Source organism: Lithobates pipiens, unplaced genomic scaffold, assembly GCF_037356315.1.
Source record: "Lithobates pipiens isolate NorthernLeopardFrog02 unplaced genomic scaffold, aLitPip1_a1.2 Scaffold_18, whole genome shotgun sequence".
Classification (NCBI taxonomy): domain Eukaryota; kingdom Metazoa; phylum Chordata; class Amphibia; order Anura; family Ranidae; genus Lithobates; species Lithobates pipiens.
The window spans coordinates 124,518,565-124,535,952 of record NW_027507758.1 but is presented as its reverse complement, the minus strand read 5'-3'; the positions used below and the strand labels follow the sequence as shown (position 1 = coordinate 124,535,952).

Below are 17,388 nucleotides of genomic sequence, written 5' to 3'. Positions count from 1 at the left end.
AAAAACGTATTTCAGAAAAGGCAGTTATTTTTACTACTAAACTCCTGTTTGTTATGCAGTTTTAGATTCATTACATTAAATGTGAATATCTGAATCTGATTTGATGTCAGCCTTTTGCAGTCCATTGTAAAGCAGATTTTAAATTGGGAATGGAAGAAGCAGCAGAAAGATTGTCAGTTGGTCTACATGCTGATGGGAAGAAATATCAGTGACAGATGAACTTCAGTCAGATGTACCTCCTTTACACTGTCCAATGGACATTTGCCCAAGTTTTATCCCTGCACAGACCTTGCAAGTACAGAAAAATACCCATTGATCTTCCAGTAATACATTCAGGTTGTAAGCCCTTTTGTTGACCAACACACAGCATTTGACTGCGTGGTGTCAGCTGTGCCCAATGTCTTCCGCTAGACTGCTCATCAACCCACGTTCCCATATCTCTCTCTGTAGCTCAAGATAAAGACTAGGAGGGCTAAATAGACTTTTTGAGAATGCAGGAAGTGTGTAAGGGGACCCACGACAACCCTGAATTTGAGAAGGTTTTTCCTGCACTTGCCAGATATAACAAAAAAACTTCCAAAGCTATATTTAACAGATCAAAAAAAGACTGTTGGCGTAGCTATATAAATCCAAGAAGTAAATGGATACATAAAAAATCTTTTTTGGTAGCTTAAATAACTCCCTTACTGTATTTCATCTGTTTATTTAGCTGTTTTCTTGGGGTTCATCTTTAATGGCTATAAAGCAAACAGCAGGAGTGTGCAGTTCTCGTTGGCAGGCAATCCTAATTCCGGTACCTTTGCTTTCTGACACTAAAGAAATCAAATATTGTCTGTATTCCTTTGCCCTGTACTGTGAGCCATTTTCCTGCAAGTATGAATCCAATTTGTGACACTGTACTTCAGTACCTTAACTTTGTTGTTTTTGTGCTAACAGTAGTCATTTTTAAAGTAAAATTTTTAACTATTTAATATTTCCTGTGTTTTTTTTTTTCATTCTCCAGTTACACATTATTCAATGTGGCTCCTTGTTAGTTGGGCTCATTGTTGTTCTATGGTGAAATCTAGTCTTGCAGACAGTGATAATTTACAAGATTGGCTCAAAAAATTAACTCTCCTTATTCCTGAGGTAAGATTTCAATACACACCATGCCTATCATTGTAGGGGAAACATTTTTTGTGAGATTCAGTAAAGCAATGTAACATTTACTTTTCTTTTTCCTTAAAAATGTCAAGTTTAAAGCGGTAATGAAGTCTTCTTTTTAGGGGCCCCCAGGTGGGTTTTTCCATAATGTTCTAGTAGGTACAGCATATTAGAACATTATGGCAAACGAACCTGTCAAACTGAACCCTCCAACTCCGTGCTGTGATGGATTTGGTGGGTCCCGGGTGATTCAATTTTTTTCCTTCCCAGTTCGATGACTTCGCCAGTTGACTGGCCGGGCCCCTATGTCGTCAGTCCTACTCATGCGCACAGCGGTACAAATCGGGGCTTTAAATGTTCACTGCTCTGCACATTGCGTGGCTCAGTGTACATGACAGCTGACAGGAGGAAGCATTTATGACAGAAAAGACCAATATATCATAAATATCCTATCTGTTGGCATTTTGTTTCAAAACAATGTTTACCACGGCTTTAACATTGTTGAAGATTAGCTTAAAGCAGGTTGTGAACCTTTGCTATATCTTTATTCAGGGGTTCAATCCTTACACACCTCCCAGCTTTTAGCTGAACCCCGAGTTGCAGTGCCTTGAAAGTATTTCATACCCCTTAAAATTTTCCATGTTTTATCATGTTACAACCAAAAACGTAAATGTATTTTATGTGATAGGCCAACACAAAGTGGTACGTAATTGTGAAGTGTTTTGAAATTGATAAATGGTTTTCAATTTTTTGTTGTTACAAGTGTGGCGTTCATTTGTATTCAGCCCCTTTTACTCTGATAACCCTAACTAAAATCAAGTGGAACCAATTGCCTTCAGACGTCACCAGATTAGTACATAGTCTACCTGTGTGTGATTTAATCTCAGTATAAATACCTCTGTTCTGTGGAGCCCTCAGGTTTGTTGGAAAACCTTGGTGAGCAAACCGCTTCATGAAGGCCAAAGAACACACCAGACAGGTTGGGGATAAAATTGTGGAGAAGTTTAAAGTGGGGTTAGGTTATAAAAAAATATCACAAGCTTTGAACATCTCACAGAGCACTCTTCAATACATCATCCAAAAAGGGAAAGCATGTGGCACAACTACAAACCTACCAAGACATGGCCATCCACCTAAGCTGACAGGCCGAGCAAGGAAAAGCAGCCAAGGGACCCATGGTAACTCTGGTGGAACTGCAGAGATCCACAGCTTAGGTGGGAGAATCTGTCCACAGGACAACTATTAGTCGTGCATTCCACAAATCTGGCCTTTATGGAAGAGTGGCAAGAAAGACATTTTTGAAAGAAAGCCATAAGAAGTCCCATTTTACAGTTTGCGGGAAGCCAAGTGGGGGGGGCAGCAGACATGTGGAAGAAGGTGCTCTGGTCAGATGAGACTAAAAGGTAACTTTGGTCTAAAAGCAAAACACTATTTGTGGTGGAAAACTAACACTGCACATCACCCTAAACACACCATCCCCACTAAGAAACATGATGGTGGCAGGATCATGTTGAGGGGATGCTTTTCTTCAGCGGGGACAGTCAAGCTGCTCAGAGTTGATGGGAAGATGGATGGAGCCAAATACAGGGCAATCTTAGAAGAAAACCTGTTAGTCTGCAAAAGACTTGAGACTGGGGCAGAGGTTCACCTTCCAGCAGGACAGTGACCCTAAATATACAGCCAGAGCTACAATGGAATGGTTTAGATCAAAGCATATCCATGTGTTAGAATGGCCCAGTCAAATTCCATACTTAAATCCAATTCTGAATCTGTGGCAAGACTTGAAAATTGCTGTTCAGACTCTCCATCCAGTCTGACAGAGTTTGAGCTATTTTGCAAAGAAGAATGGGCAAAAAATTCACTCTTTTTAGATATGAAAAACTGGTAGAGACATCTCCAAAAAGACTTGCAGCTGTAATTGTAATCTAGAAAGTATTTACTATATATCTAGATCTCTCTCATATTTTATGTCACACTATTTTCAGTGCAATTTTTTTTGAAAAAAAACTCACATTAACCAATAAAGTTAGCCCTTTTTTTTGTATAATGTGAAAGATTTTACATTGCGAGAATCATGATCTTTTTATTCTAAGCAAAATAATCATGTTTCTCATTTTGGCCAGAATCGTGCGGCTCTAAAATATATATATAATATTTATTTATTTTTTACGCTTTTGGTTGTAACGTGACAAAATGTGGAAAATGTCAATGGGTATGAATGCATTTTCAAGGCACTGTATCATTTTCACATGATGTCAGAATCTACTTTTTGAATATTTCTCTTTGCAGGTTACTGCTGACTGTTTTTAGGAAATTTGATGGAGTATTTATGGGATATTGAAGAAGAAAGTACTTTAAATTTCACAGGAGACTTCACAGTATCCTAGGGACATGGGAGAACTTTCAGGCCTTTCTCCCTAGATATATTTTATTGCCTCTTAACTTCCACACCTTGCAGGATGGGGAAGGGATAATATGTTGCAATTTCCTTTTGTGGAGCATGGCCTGTTGTATGCATTTGAGACCAGAAGACACCATAAGTTGCTTAAAGGCATTCATAAATTGGATGCATGTGGAATGCCGTAAAACATTTATTGGAACCTAATAATCTTAATAAATATACTCCAATGAGTATCTTATAGAAGTGGCCAAGATCCATCTTTTTTTTTTTTTCTCTGGACTTTTTTTTTCCAATATTTACAAATTCAGGTCTGGTTGATAGAAATGAGAAACTTGTATATCAACATAGAGTGTGGAAAATATACTGAGAATTGGACCTGTTGGTTAAAGTGGGAGTCCGCCGGGACTCCGCGTTTTTTTTTTTTTTTTTTTTTTAAAAGCCAGCAGCTACAAATACTACAGCTGCTGACTTTTAAAATAGTGACACTTACCTGTCCAGCGCGCCCGCGATGTCGGCACCCGAAGCCAATCTCTCGATCGTCTCTCGGGGACTGCCGCCGCCGCCATCTTGGGTATGGGAATCAGGAAGTGGAGCCTTTCGGCTTCATTTCCCGGTTCCCTACTGCGCATGCGCGAGCCGCGCTGCGCAATAAGGATGGACCCGCTGCCTCTGGGATCTGTGTGCTTCCCAGCAGGCAGCGGGGGACTTTCGGAAAGGGGCGTAATCTACGCCCCTTTCCGCAGAGAGATATCCCGGAAGTGGGTGCAGATACCTGTACTGTACAGGTACCTGCACCCCCCCTTCCCCCTGAAAGGTGCCATTTGTGGCGCCGGAGGGGGGGAGGGTTCCGATGAGCGGAAGGTCCACTTTAGGGTGGACCTCCGCTTTAAAGTATAATCTTGGCCATTGATGGGTTAAAATGAGTGTTGTATACAGTATTGGGATTAGTGAAATGTGTCTATAGTTATACCACTTTGTGCTAGAGCATAGAATTTGCTAGCTGCAGTGGAAGAGTGTCTAGGTGGGTTTTAATGTGTAATGTGTGGTAAAGCCTCGGAAGCAAAATTAAAATAAATGGTCCCCCTGCAGGTTTAAATCATAATGTACTAGTATGCACTGCATGTTAGGATATTGTGACAGACTTACCGACACAGAGCCTTCCAGGGATATGCTGTCAGGGCTCTCCCGGTCCCCAGCGCTTCCATCTTCACCCTGTCTTCCTTCCAGGTTTCGTGTTTTCTTCCGCTTAATTGTCCAGGCTGATGTGACATCACTCACATGCATGCGCGTGGGAGTCCCATCACCACAGCACACAGAGCAAGCCTTTACTGTGGTTGGAGCTGCGCGTTTGTGGCTCAGATCACATTACCTGCTGACAGGCAGGGGGGACATTTATGACAGAAAAGACCTCTAGGGTCTCTTCCGTTATAAAAACCCTGCCTGTCAGCGGATTTCCAAATGTACGACTTTACTACGACTTTAAATACTGTTTTTATATATCCTGATTTTAATTTTTATTTTTTTTTATTGGATTTTATAGTTTATCAGAAAACAAAGATACAATAATGTCCATTAAAAAAACTGCAAAAAGCAGGCAAAAATAATTTTCACATACCTGTAAATTCCATGCCTTGGAGTACAGTACAAGACACAGGAGTTGATTTCTTGGACTGTGGGTTAAATGCTGCTACTTTCAGATGGACTCTGGCAAAAAGCTCTAATGGGACCTGCCCGCCAGGGTACCCATTTATTACAAGTACTTCTATATTATTTTTTTACTTCATTATTTTTTATTTCTTCAATTGACAGGTCTATTAAGATCTGACTGCTTATCACCTTCTGGCTCACTAGCAGATTTTTTATCCTCAATGTACATCTCGTGAACCATACCTGGACCCCATAATAATGGGGCCAGCCTATAATGTTTGTGCACTGGAGCCTGCATTCTGCGCTCACCTTGATACAATTTACAAAGAGTTAGTCAGCTGCAATTTTTTATACAGGTTCAGGGCTGTGATCCATTTCTAGGTACCCAGATCCTGTACCCTTCAGAGGGGTATGCCCATCGTGATAACATCAGCCCTAACCCTGGTATATTGTTTTGGTGGTTGACTTTCTCATGAAAGCAGTCTGAGTGGCTCGTGAGCTCCTCCCACCCCTCACCAGTGTTTCCCGGGCTTACCATTTCTGCTAGTTTGCCCGAGAAACGACTGCCCACACAGGCAATCAGAGTAAATCTGCTTTGATTGCCTCTATGGCCTTTGACCAGAGCGATGTCATGACATCACTTCCGGTCCAGGCTGGAAGCAAACAAGTTTGTTTTATTTTTTAAGCAAAAATCAAAAAAATATGTAATTATTTCTTTATTTTTGATCCTTTGCTTTTAAAGGTAAAAAAGATTTGGGGTCTTTTTGAAAAGTGCTAAAATTAAAGGGATAGTGTAAAAATAAAAGCAAAATAAGGGGGAAAAAAAATTAAAGCGTACCCATCCCTTTGTGCTTGCACGCAGGAGCGAACACATACATAAGACATGCACGCATATGTAAAGGGGATTGGCACCACACATATAAGGTATTGCCACTAGGGCAAAAGCAATAATTTTAGCACTGGACCACCACCTCTGTAACACTAAACTGGTAACCTGTAAAGGCCTTTAAAGCATCGCCTATGGAGGTTTTATGTCTAAATTTTTCGACCGTATGCAATTTTTAAAGCGTGACATGTTGGGTATCTATTTACTAGGCGTAACATCATCTTTCACATTTCACAAACTTGGGGTTAATTGTTTATTTTTATTTTTAATTTTAAATTTTTATTTTTTAATTCGTTAAAGTGTATTTTTTTCCCAAAAAATTGCTTTTACAAAACCGCTGCACAAATACCGTGTAACATAAAAAATTGCAACAATCGTCATTTTATTCCCTTGGGTCTCTGCTAAAAAACAAAACATGATTCTAAGTAATTTTCTTAAAAAATACTGATTTAAACTTGTGAACAAAGTGCTAGAAAAATTCTTGTCTGCAAGTGGGTTTACTCTGTTCTTCCAAGAGGTACACACAGAACCTCTGTTGCTTTCTTCTCTGTGCTGTTTTGTTCCATGTTTTGTTCTTATTTGCTAGCTTGAGGCAGCAGTTTTTCCTACATCTCCTTGCAGCTTACACTCACAAGGGGCAATCTTTTTCTAGGACTTTCAAAATCCTTCTTGTGGACTCCCCTCTATTCAACACTGCATGCACCATCATGCTCTTAAGAACGTCTATTCATTAGTATAGTAACCAACAACCTTCTGTAGACTTGTTGCTGATTTTATAACAGAGTGGCTTCTGCCTGCTTTTCTATAGATCTACCACTATATAGTTAGGTCCATATATATTTGGACACGGGCACAATTTTCGTTTTTTTTTTTTTTTTGGTATTTACCAAAACTTTTTCAAGCTATAGTTATATAATGGATATGGGCTGAAAGTGCACACTCAAGTTTAATTTGAAGGTATGTACATCCAAATGGGAGGAAGGGTTTAGGAATTACAGCTTTTAAGAATAGCCACCCCCCTTTTTCAAGGGACCAAAAGCAATTGGACAATTGAATCAAAAGCTGTTTCATGGCTAGGTGTGGCCTACTCCTTTTTATGTCTTCATCAATTAAGCAGGTAAAAGGTTGATTCTAAGTGTGGTATTTGCATTTGGAATCTATTGCTGTGAATCTACATCGTGTGTTCAAAGGAGCTGTCCATGCAGGTGAAACGGGCCATTGTAAAACTTCAAAAATGATAGAAAGATAGCAGCAACATTATAAGTGGCCAAATCAACAGTTTGGTACATTCTTAAGAAAGAACAACGCCCTGGTGAACTTGGCAACATAAAAGGCCTGGATGTCCATGGAAGACAACAGTGGTGGATGATCACAGGCTCCTCTCTATGGTAATGAAAAAGCCATTCACAACATTCAGACAAGTGAAAGACACTCTCCAGGAGGTGGGGGGAGTATCCTTGTCAGTCTACAATCCAGAAGTCTTCAGGAGAGCAAATACAGAGGATTTACTACAAGGTGCAAACCATTCATAAGCCTGAAGAATACAAAAGCCAGATTAGCCTTTGCCAAAAAAACATCTAAAAAAAACAGACCAGTTCTGGAAAAGCATTCTTTGGACGGATGAAACCAATATTAATCTGTACCAGAATGACAGGAAGAAAAAGTGTGGAGAAGGCTTGGAACAGCTCATGATCCAAAACGCGCAACATCTGTAAAACATGGTGGAGGCGGTGTGATGGCATGGGCATGCATAGCTTCCAGTGGCACTGGGTCATTGATGTTTATTGATGATGTGACAGAAGACAAAAGCAGCCGGATGAATTTTACAGTGTTTAGAGAGATACTGTCAGCCCAGATTCAGCCAAATGCGGCAAAGTTGATTGGATGGCTCTTCACAGTACAGATAATCAATGATCCAAAACGCACTGCAAAAGCAACCCAGCAGCTTTTGAAGGAAAAGTATATAGGAATATTCTGCAATGGCAGTCAGTCACCTGATCTCAACCCATTTGAGCATGCATTTCACTTGCTGAAGGCAAAACTAAAGGCAGAAAGACCCACAAAGAACTGAAGACAGTTGCAGTTAGAGCCCGGCAAAGTATCAGGAGGAAATGCAGTCTTTGGTAATGTCCATGGGTTCCAGGCTTCAGGCAGTCATTGCTAGTAAAGGCTTTGAAACAAAATAATAAAAACAAACATTTTATTTATTTTTGGATTCATTTGTCCAATTACGTTTGAGCCCTTGAAAATGGGGTGGGGGGCCTGTGTATAAAAATGGTTGTAGTTCCTAAAATTTGTACTTGATATTTTATGTTCAACCCCTTGAATTAAAGCTGAAAGTCTGCACTTAAAATTAATTTGAATTGTTTCATTTTAACTTTATTCTGGTGGCATACAGAGCCAAAAGTATGAAAATGTTGTGCCTGTGTCCAAATATATATATATATATATATATATATATATATATATAGTATATGGACCTAACTGTATCTCTCATTTGAGGAATCCTCTAACTTCAACAGCAACCACAATGTGATGAGGTTTTATTCCCCTCTTCTTTAAACTGCCATGTAGCTTTTAAACTTGCCACATCTTGTGGTGTTATATCATTAGACTCCTAAACCCTTAGCCATTATGTACCAGGTTGGCTTGGAGACTTTTTTTTTTCTTTATTGAATCAAATCTGACCATGGGATTTCTTTCAGTTTATCCTTCGATTGACACCGCATCTTTAGACTTCTCCCCAACTTTGTTCTGCTTAGAACATCTGGGTGTAACCCTCGCTTGATTTTATAGAGACTTATATATTACCTCGTTGGCACAAAATTTTGTCCATCACTGACAACAAGTTAATTAATGTGTTGCCATTGGCACCTTCAGTTGCATTCCCATGAAACTTTCAGTTCTGCTGGCAGACTTCTTTAGGGAAGCCAGTGGCTGGTTGGTCCACTCCAGGTCACCGGCACTATACCTGTTACTACGTGTGGAAGCTAGCTCCATTAAATGTAGACTGATTCTTAATATATGCCCTCTCTCCAAATCAAGGTCAAGAATCGCTGAGTTGCCAGTTTTACAAGCTAAGCAGTCTTTCTGCTCTGGCAGCCTTAAAATAAATGGCCTTGACACCACAAGACTTTTAAATTGACCTAGTACTGGAGCATCACATCTATCCTCTGTGCCCCATGTATGTGCTTCTTTCCCTCCATGTGCTGTCTGTAGATACCTTAGCATTTGTCTGCCCATCTCATCAAACATATGTAATTCTGTGACTGCTGTACAAATTCTCACTCTGAGATCTCCCAGCATCTCTGGTGCCCTGATTAGGTATCCTCCAAGTTGGGTGCTCTTCCTTCATCTGTAATTATGTGAGGTAGTTCCTAATTAGTGTGATAATAAACCCTTTCCTAGAAATTGTTCCTATTTCATATCTTTCCATTCTGCTCACAAGACACTTGGCTCTTGGTGCCTGGTAGGTCTTGGTTAGACCTTTTATGTCATCTTCAAGACTTTTTGGCCCCACACTCCTTGTGCACTCCTCTTTGCAAGGAGTTTCTCTACTATGATGTCTTTGCAACTTTCTGTACCTTTCTAGGGCCTTCAGGTGTCTCCCTCTTCTTCCACCTGGTTGTGTGGTTAATCACCTTTCCCTAAGGCTTCTGCCCAGAGGGAACAAGTCTTTCCCATCCTGCACCCATTTCCCCTAGAGATTTGTGCTTTTTCAATTCATCGTGGCATCTAGCATTAGTCCTTCTCTAAGGGTTGCCGAACTACTGCCTGTTCTGTTCACATATTAAAGTTTCTTAACAGTTTGTAGTTTGAGCCACTGATGATCTTGGTTTTATCTACAAGGTGCTTCTGCCTGTTTGGTGTGTTGACCCTTCTTGATCTTCCTGTGGGCCTATTGCTGTAAATTTAGCTGTTTTTTGCCTACCCCTCAACTTATTGCTTTTGATGGTCTACGAATCAACTCCTGAATACTGTATGATTATGATAATATAAATGATGTACCTGTAAATTAAACTTCTGACAGTACAGTACAATAGTGGTTCTCAACCCTGTCCTCAAGTACCCCCCAACAGGCCACGTTTGCAGGTTTTCCTTTATCTTGCACAGGTGCTTTAACCGCTTGCCGACCGCGCATAAACATTTACGTCGGCAGAAGGGCACGGACAGGCAAATGGACTGCTGCGAGATCCGTGAGTGTGCTCGCGTGATCGTCCGGAGCGGTGATCAGTGTCGTGTCACACGTAGCCCCCCCCCCGTTAGAATCACTCCCTGCTGGGAGCCGTTCTCCCAGCAATCGCCCTGGGGAGGAAGAGGAGAGCCGCGGGATAGCACGCTGTTATCGGTGCTTACATTATAATTGTCACTGCTCTGCTCGACACATCCCCTGCCTCCTCCTGACCTGTGCTTGTGATAGAACGCCGGTTCAATGCTGTGATGCGTTCTATCTATTACAGGCACAGGTCAGGAGGAGGCAGGGTAGGGATTGATTGAGGCACTGGTGGCGAGTAACATTTGAGGCCTGACTTGTAGCTCAGGACTTGAAATTTTGAGCCCTGTTATAGGCATTTTGCAATGGAATTAATGCAGAAATAGGCAAATAGCGCTAAATCTGATTGAAAGACCATTTTATAACCTGTTTAAACATACCCTGTCAGTATAGGAATTTGGAAGCTGTAAGGGCTTACCTCTTTTATCATTGTTTTACTGCTTGATGATTTACTAGAACAAAAATGCAGGTCAGGAAGTATGACTTCTCTGACTACTTTTCGTTTAGTGACATATGACTCACTAGATGGTAAACAAAGAATGAAGATGAAAGCCCTTGGAGTTTATACTGTTTGGCTTGGGCAGTTTCCATATTCCTATCATCACACGATCATTTCAGAGTAACACATTGGAACGTTTAAAAATATTCAAAATGATCTTAACTTGTTTAATATATACATAATTTGGATTGAAATGTAAAATTAAGTTTCTTTCTCTGAAAGACTGCAGTTCGGCACGAATCATGCAATGGTCTATACAAGCTGTCCCTTTCTGGTCTGGATGGCGGTGACTCAATAAATCGATCATTCTTGCTTCTGGCTGCATCAACATTATTAAAGTTTCTTCCTGATGCTCAAGCACTAAAACCCATTCGGGTAAGTGGAAATATTTTCAGCACACCATGTGTATGTACTATTATCTCGCTTCATTTCTAACCCCTACATCAGTGGTGCCCTAGAAGTGGCACACAAATCATAAATGTCTCGCCTCCCACAAATATTTCTTTATAACATCTTTTGTTCCCTCCTCCTGTCTCAAATACATTTGGTGGAACCTAAAGGTGAATGCAGACAGCAGTACACAGCTGAGATAGCCAAACATCCGGTGTTCATGAGGCCTTAATCTTAGAGTAACATGGCAAATGAATTGGTGGATATCTGTACATAAGCATCCAACTAGTCAGCTCACAAGTCATTAGGTAGACTACAGGCATCAAGTAGCTCCATACGTCTCTTTAGAGATCAAATTAAATAAAATCTGATAGTAGTGGGGGAAGCAAAACAAAAACTCTGAAAAGCTAAAAATCCAATTTTTATTAGTATAGTTAAAGGACAAGTTCACCTTTTTGAACATGTTACACCCATATTTAGGATGTAACATTGTAATATGTTCAGCATCTGCCTGCTCTCCCCCTGAACCCCCCCCCCCCCCCCTCATGATAGCAGACAGGGGATCTTCTCCCGCTGTCACTATTCTGAAAGAGCGCCAACATGTGGGGCTCCACCCACTTGGCTGCATCATTCATTCACTGAGTTCTGTGAATGATTGAGCTACAAGAAATTTCAGCCTTTGAGGCTAGTTCTCGGTTAACTACCAGGGTGATGAGCACTCTAAGTAGTTCATTGATCCTCCTGTTAGTGACTGCCCATATTGGAGATACTGGCAGACAACTACACAGAGGGTCTGCAGGAGCCTGGCATTGCACCCACAAACTGCCTGGAGTTGCATTTAAAACAACGTTGGGATATCTTGACCTATTTGATGCAAGTTATGACATTTATTGATGTCCCTTATTTGTCAAAATGGTTATCTTCAGAGTATTTCTAGATTCCTTCTACATACCCTGCTATATGTTGTTTTTATTTTTAACCTCCTCTATCCCAACATGATCAAATCCCCACCCCCCTTAAGCCCTGTACACAAGATCCGAAAATCGTTCGAAAAATGCCGCTTTCTAATTGGCCATAAGGTAATCGGATCGTTAGTAGCCGGTCAGGACAGTTTTTCCGATATTCTATTGGACGTGCACGGAATTTTTTTTCGTACGATACCAGATCATACGATTTTCGTTTAATCAGTACAGCTGTCGTACGAGAATTTTTCGTGACTTTAGTAAACTCATCAGATTCAGCGTGAGATTAGCATGCAAAAAAAGGACGATCATTCGTCCGATAATCGGATGGTGTGTACTGGGCATTAAGCATTTACAGATTGTGTGTGTGTGTGTGTGTGTGTGTGTGTGTGTGTGTGTATATATAAATATTATAAACACACACATTTATATACATATTATGTTTTATTTACAGGTAGAGGACTATGAGGAAGAAACCATTCTGCGACCTGGATGTAAAGAATATTTTTGGTTACTGTGTAAACTGATAGATAACATTCATGTCAAGGATGCTAGCCAGGTATAGTTGGAATAAAATGTACTCTATTGTAACAGAAAAATGTCTTTACGAAGTGTTGCACACAAATGAGAAAGTAGTGTTTTTTTAGAACTTGGAAATACAAAACTTTAGAAGTTGCTGTTATTTTATTGATGGCCGTTTTCTAATTGGGAAGGATGTATATCATGCAGTTCAATTTGCAGGATCTATTCAGAAGATGAAGCCATACTGTCATTCTTATTTATTATTTGTATCTCATATCTTTGTATCTCATAGAAAAACATTGTAGTGTCTCAGTTTGAGAATATTTGTTACAGGCATTGTTGCTTAAATATGTCAATATTTAAACTAAAATATTTAATCCTCCTTTTACTAAACTGCCATCATACTCTGCTTGCCAGCTGAATTTTAAATCTGACCCAGAATGTCTTAGAGCAATTGTTAAGTGTGCCTCTCTGGGCTTTGCTCATCATTTTCTTGAATTAACAGTCCTTTTCGGCAATACCTAGGGCAGTGATGGCGAATCTTGGCACCCCAGATGTTTTGGAACTATATTTCCCATGAATACTCTACTACGCTGCAGAGTGCATGAGCATCATCGGAAATGTAGTTCCAAAACATCTGGGGTGCCAAGGTTCGCCATCACTGACCTAGGGCATATTTAAAAGCAGTGAGTGTGACCTTCACTAAACATTCACTGGTGGTGACTCATTCACTGTCATTTAAAACAAATGCTTCAGGAAGATTTACCTGGAGAGAATCTCCCTTTTCACTGCTTTATAAATGTACCCCATAGTGTAGATCTGAAATATGTTGCACCTGTCTGGATGTTTAGATCAAGTACTAGATATTAAGTGTGTTTTTTTTTTTTTCTTAGACAACATTGCTTGATTTGGATGCGTTAGCAAGACATTTAGCCGACTGCATTCGCAGGTATGCCTCTTGTTGTAATTACAGGTTCAACCCATTTTGTCTCGCCTTCTCCTGTGATCTTTTTCAACATTGTTTTGTTAATCTTGTCCATATCGTTTAGGGTGATTATCCATTAATGTAATCTCTGAGCCTTTAGAAGCTAACCTGCTTTGCAGCCCTAATGTCCTGAAGCTGTAACAAATGCTAAAAGCTGTATAATACTTAAAATATATAAACCCAAGAATAAAAATGCTAATGATTGCAGATTGGAGCTTGCCTGTCCATAGATGTCATGGTTGCATTACTTTTCTCAGGCTAAGTACAATTCTTAAATGACGAAATATTTGTATCCTTGCAACTTCCCAGCTGCCGTGTGATCACACGCAGTAGTAGAAAATTATGTAATGAATGCTTTCTATTCATGACTATTGTTTACTATGTGCCATGTGATCGCACTGCGATCAAGTGGCATCTGGGAAACTCACATCGGCCCAGTACCAAGCCCCGCTATCCTGTGTCTGGTGGACACGGCAGTTGCAGATTGCGTTGGTCTGTGCCCCATGGAGCGCTCACAGTGCCCATGTGCACCATGTTGCGTGGGGGAGCCAGCATTTGGCAAGTGGATTAAAAATAAAACTAAGCAGCCACCTCCTTTACAGACTTGCAAGCTTAAATATACTATATTCTTGCTTTTTGACATACTTTAATAATCCTCATGTCTGGACTCTGGTTGCCAAACAAATCCACAGCTGCAGCTTCTACATTGTAAAAATAATGCACATGTGCTACTCCGTTTAATAGGGAGCATAGAGTTGCGTAGACAGTATTTATTTGTTTTCAACCTTTCTTTACGTCCACTTTGTCCAATAAGCAGAAAGTGTTCATCTTTTTATTCCTGCTGAATATGTTTTATACTCACTATTGTGTTTAACCACTTCCCACCTAGGCCAATTCTGACATTTCTTTCCTACATGTAAAAATCTTAAATTTTTCTTTTGCTAGAAAATCACACACAGACACTTTTATTTTTTTTCTTTTTTTTTTTAACAGAGGCCATAGAGCAGGCATATGCAATAAGACTCTGACAGCCACAAGCAGACACCCAGAGGCAGAGACACGATGGGACTTGTAGTTTTGCAGTCCGCTAATTGCATATCCCTGCCCTAGAGAATAAAGTAGCGTGTGTAGCAAATTATGTCACACAATATTTGCGCAGAGATTTTTCAAATGCAATTTATGGGGGAAAAATACAGTTTGATTAATTTTAATGCAAAAAGCACAATATATAAATAAAAGATATTACTGCAAGTAAATTGATACCTAAAATGTCACGTTTTAACCACTTGACCTCTGGAAGATACCCCCCTTCCTGACAAGGCAATTTTTTGCAATATGGCACTGTGTTACTTTAACTGACAATTGCATGCTCCTGCAATGCTGTACCCAAATAAAATTTGGGGAAAAAATGCTCAAACTGCCGTAAAGGCAATCCAGTGGCTAGTCAGCCGCTAGGATGGCTTTTACATTGTAAAGAGTCGACGGCTGAAAAAGATACTCTGTAGATGCCTGTAGCTGTAGGCATCATCCGATATCTCCACTTCAGGTTCATGACTACTCCAGTTCAGGGCGTCATAAGACATCCTACGGGTGGGAAATGGCTAAAAAGGCCCATTCACTAAAACGTAGAGTTTCTGTCCAGGTTCAGTTTACTTTTCCTTTGAATTTTCTACCATTTTTAATATGAAGTTTGTTTACTTTTAGTACAAAGAATTAATTCATTCAGCTATGCCTAACCTAGATGATCTGAATGTGCTTAATCATTTTTATACTTTTGAGAGAGAGAGAGAGAAACGAAACAAGATGGAGATCAAGCAAATATGCAGTATATACATGCAATTTCCTCTTCTATCTTTCTCTATATTTACTTCTCTCCCTCTATGCCTCCATCTTCCCCTTACTCTGTATCTCAATGTGGGGTCAATTCGGTAATTCTCATCACATTTAGATATTTGTTTTTTATTACAAAATATCTCATGCAACAAGTAAATATTGCAAATCCTGCTGTAAATATCGCAAAGAGGGTAATATTAAAATGTTGAGTCATTAAAAATAAAAAAAATTGAATGATCTTAGGCCCTATGTGAATAAGTTCTTGTTCACAAGAAAAATGTAAAGCCTAGACAAAAATCCAAACGTTTGACAAGTCCTTGAATAAAATTCCCTGGCCATGTAAGTCAGTGGGGCCAGTGACTTTTATGGCTGTTAATAAGACAAAGCTGTAGAGCGAGGCAACAGAAGCTCACTGTCCAAAATTAAATTGGAATGGAGACCGGGAATGTCAGTGTAGCTTTTGAATTTCTGCAAAGCAGAAGTTGTTTCACTGCAAGTGAGTCAAATGAAGGGGAAACATATTTTTTTTTTTTTTTTCTTTTTAGATACTGCAGTTCTTTAAGTCCCATTTTCCCCTGAAAATGTTTTTTTTTTTTTTTTTTTTTTTAAAGGTGGACTAACCCTTTAAACTCAAAACAATGGGTTCTAGGCCATAGGATGTATATGTATTTTATAAAATGAGCCCTTTATAAAGCTATGTACAATTATATACTTTTTTTTTCTTTGTTTTGTTATATTTTAGCAGAGAAATTCTTGACTACCAAGATGGTAATGTAGAAGATGATGGTATGACAGGACTCCTCAGACTTGCAACCAGTGTCATCAAACACAAGCCCCCTTTCAAATTTTCAAGGGAAGGGCAGGTAGGATTACAAATTAATTGTGTCTAAATCTTTTCACTTGTCAAAGTCTAACAGGATTTTTGTTTTTCAGGAATTCCTTAGAGATGTTTTCAATCTCCTCTTCATGCTACCCAGTCTTAAGGACAGACGGCAGCCCAAATGTAAATCGCATTCTTCCAGAGCTGCAGCATATGACCTATTGGTGGAGATGGTGAAAGGCTCAGTGGAGAACTACAGACTATTACACAATTGGGTTATGGCACAGCACATGCAGTGTAAGAGCCAGTTTATTAGCTTTTCAATTCTGTGCTACTGCTTTCTGGGCAAATTAAGTTAAAGTAGAACTATAGGAAAAATTCTTTTTTTTTTTATTTGGATAGAGTAAAATGGTGGTTTAACCCCTGCCAGATTCTTTTCACCATCTGTGTCCCATTGCTGGGATTTCCCTGTACTTCCTGTCCCATAGCCAAGCAGGAAGTGCAAATTAATGGAATACCTTGGGGACCCAAGAACTAGTGTCCCCATTTGAAATAGAATGGATGAATCTCCTTAACAAGGACGCAGACAACGTAAATAACTGGCAGATGTTCTAATCACTTTACACTCTGTCCAAAACTAAAAAAATTAAGTTTTGCCTTTAGTTCTACTTTAAAGACCTCATGTGCTGTTATAAGAAAGATGCAGGAAGAGGGTTAGGAGAGGTGTTCTGGTATCCCTAATTTGTGAGCCATTTAAAAAAATTGATTTTAAAGCTTCTCTTCCTGCTTCCTTCTGGCAATGTCATCTGAAACTGTAGCTCACTGAGATTGTTCTAACAAAGGCAGTGGTTTTATTTTGATGCTTAACCATTTCAAACACAGGCCAATTCTATCATTTATTGCATACATACATCTGCATTTTTTATTTATTTTTGCTAGAAAACACTTAGACCCCTCTCACACTCGGGCATTTTGCAGATGCTTTTGGGCTAAAAATAGCACCTGTAAAGCTCCTGAAAAACACCAC

General features: G+C 39.7%; 1 protein-coding gene across 5 annotated transcripts in view; it reads left to right on the top strand.

The window, feature by feature from the left end:
* Nucleotides 1–17,388, top strand: part of USP34 (ubiquitin specific peptidase 34) — a 305,275-nt gene that overhangs the window by 177,089 nt on the left and 110,798 nt on the right. For 4 of the 5 annotated variants that reach the window (XM_077486073.1, XM_077486074.1, XM_077486071.1 and 1 more), the window contains 6 exons: nt 1,004–1,128; nt 11,072–11,224; nt 12,656–12,760; nt 13,617–13,672; nt 16,284–16,404; nt 16,475–16,658. In XM_077486073.1, the coding sequence (XP_077342199.1) occupies nt 1,004–1,128; nt 11,072–11,224; nt 12,656–12,760; nt 13,617–13,672; nt 16,284–16,404; nt 16,475–16,658 (744 nt within the window). The remainder of the gene's footprint in view (nt 1–1,003; nt 1,129–11,071; nt 11,225–12,655; nt 12,761–13,616; nt 13,673–16,283; nt 16,405–16,474; nt 16,659–17,388) is intronic. The other variant, XM_077486072.1, reaches the window with a different exon arrangement.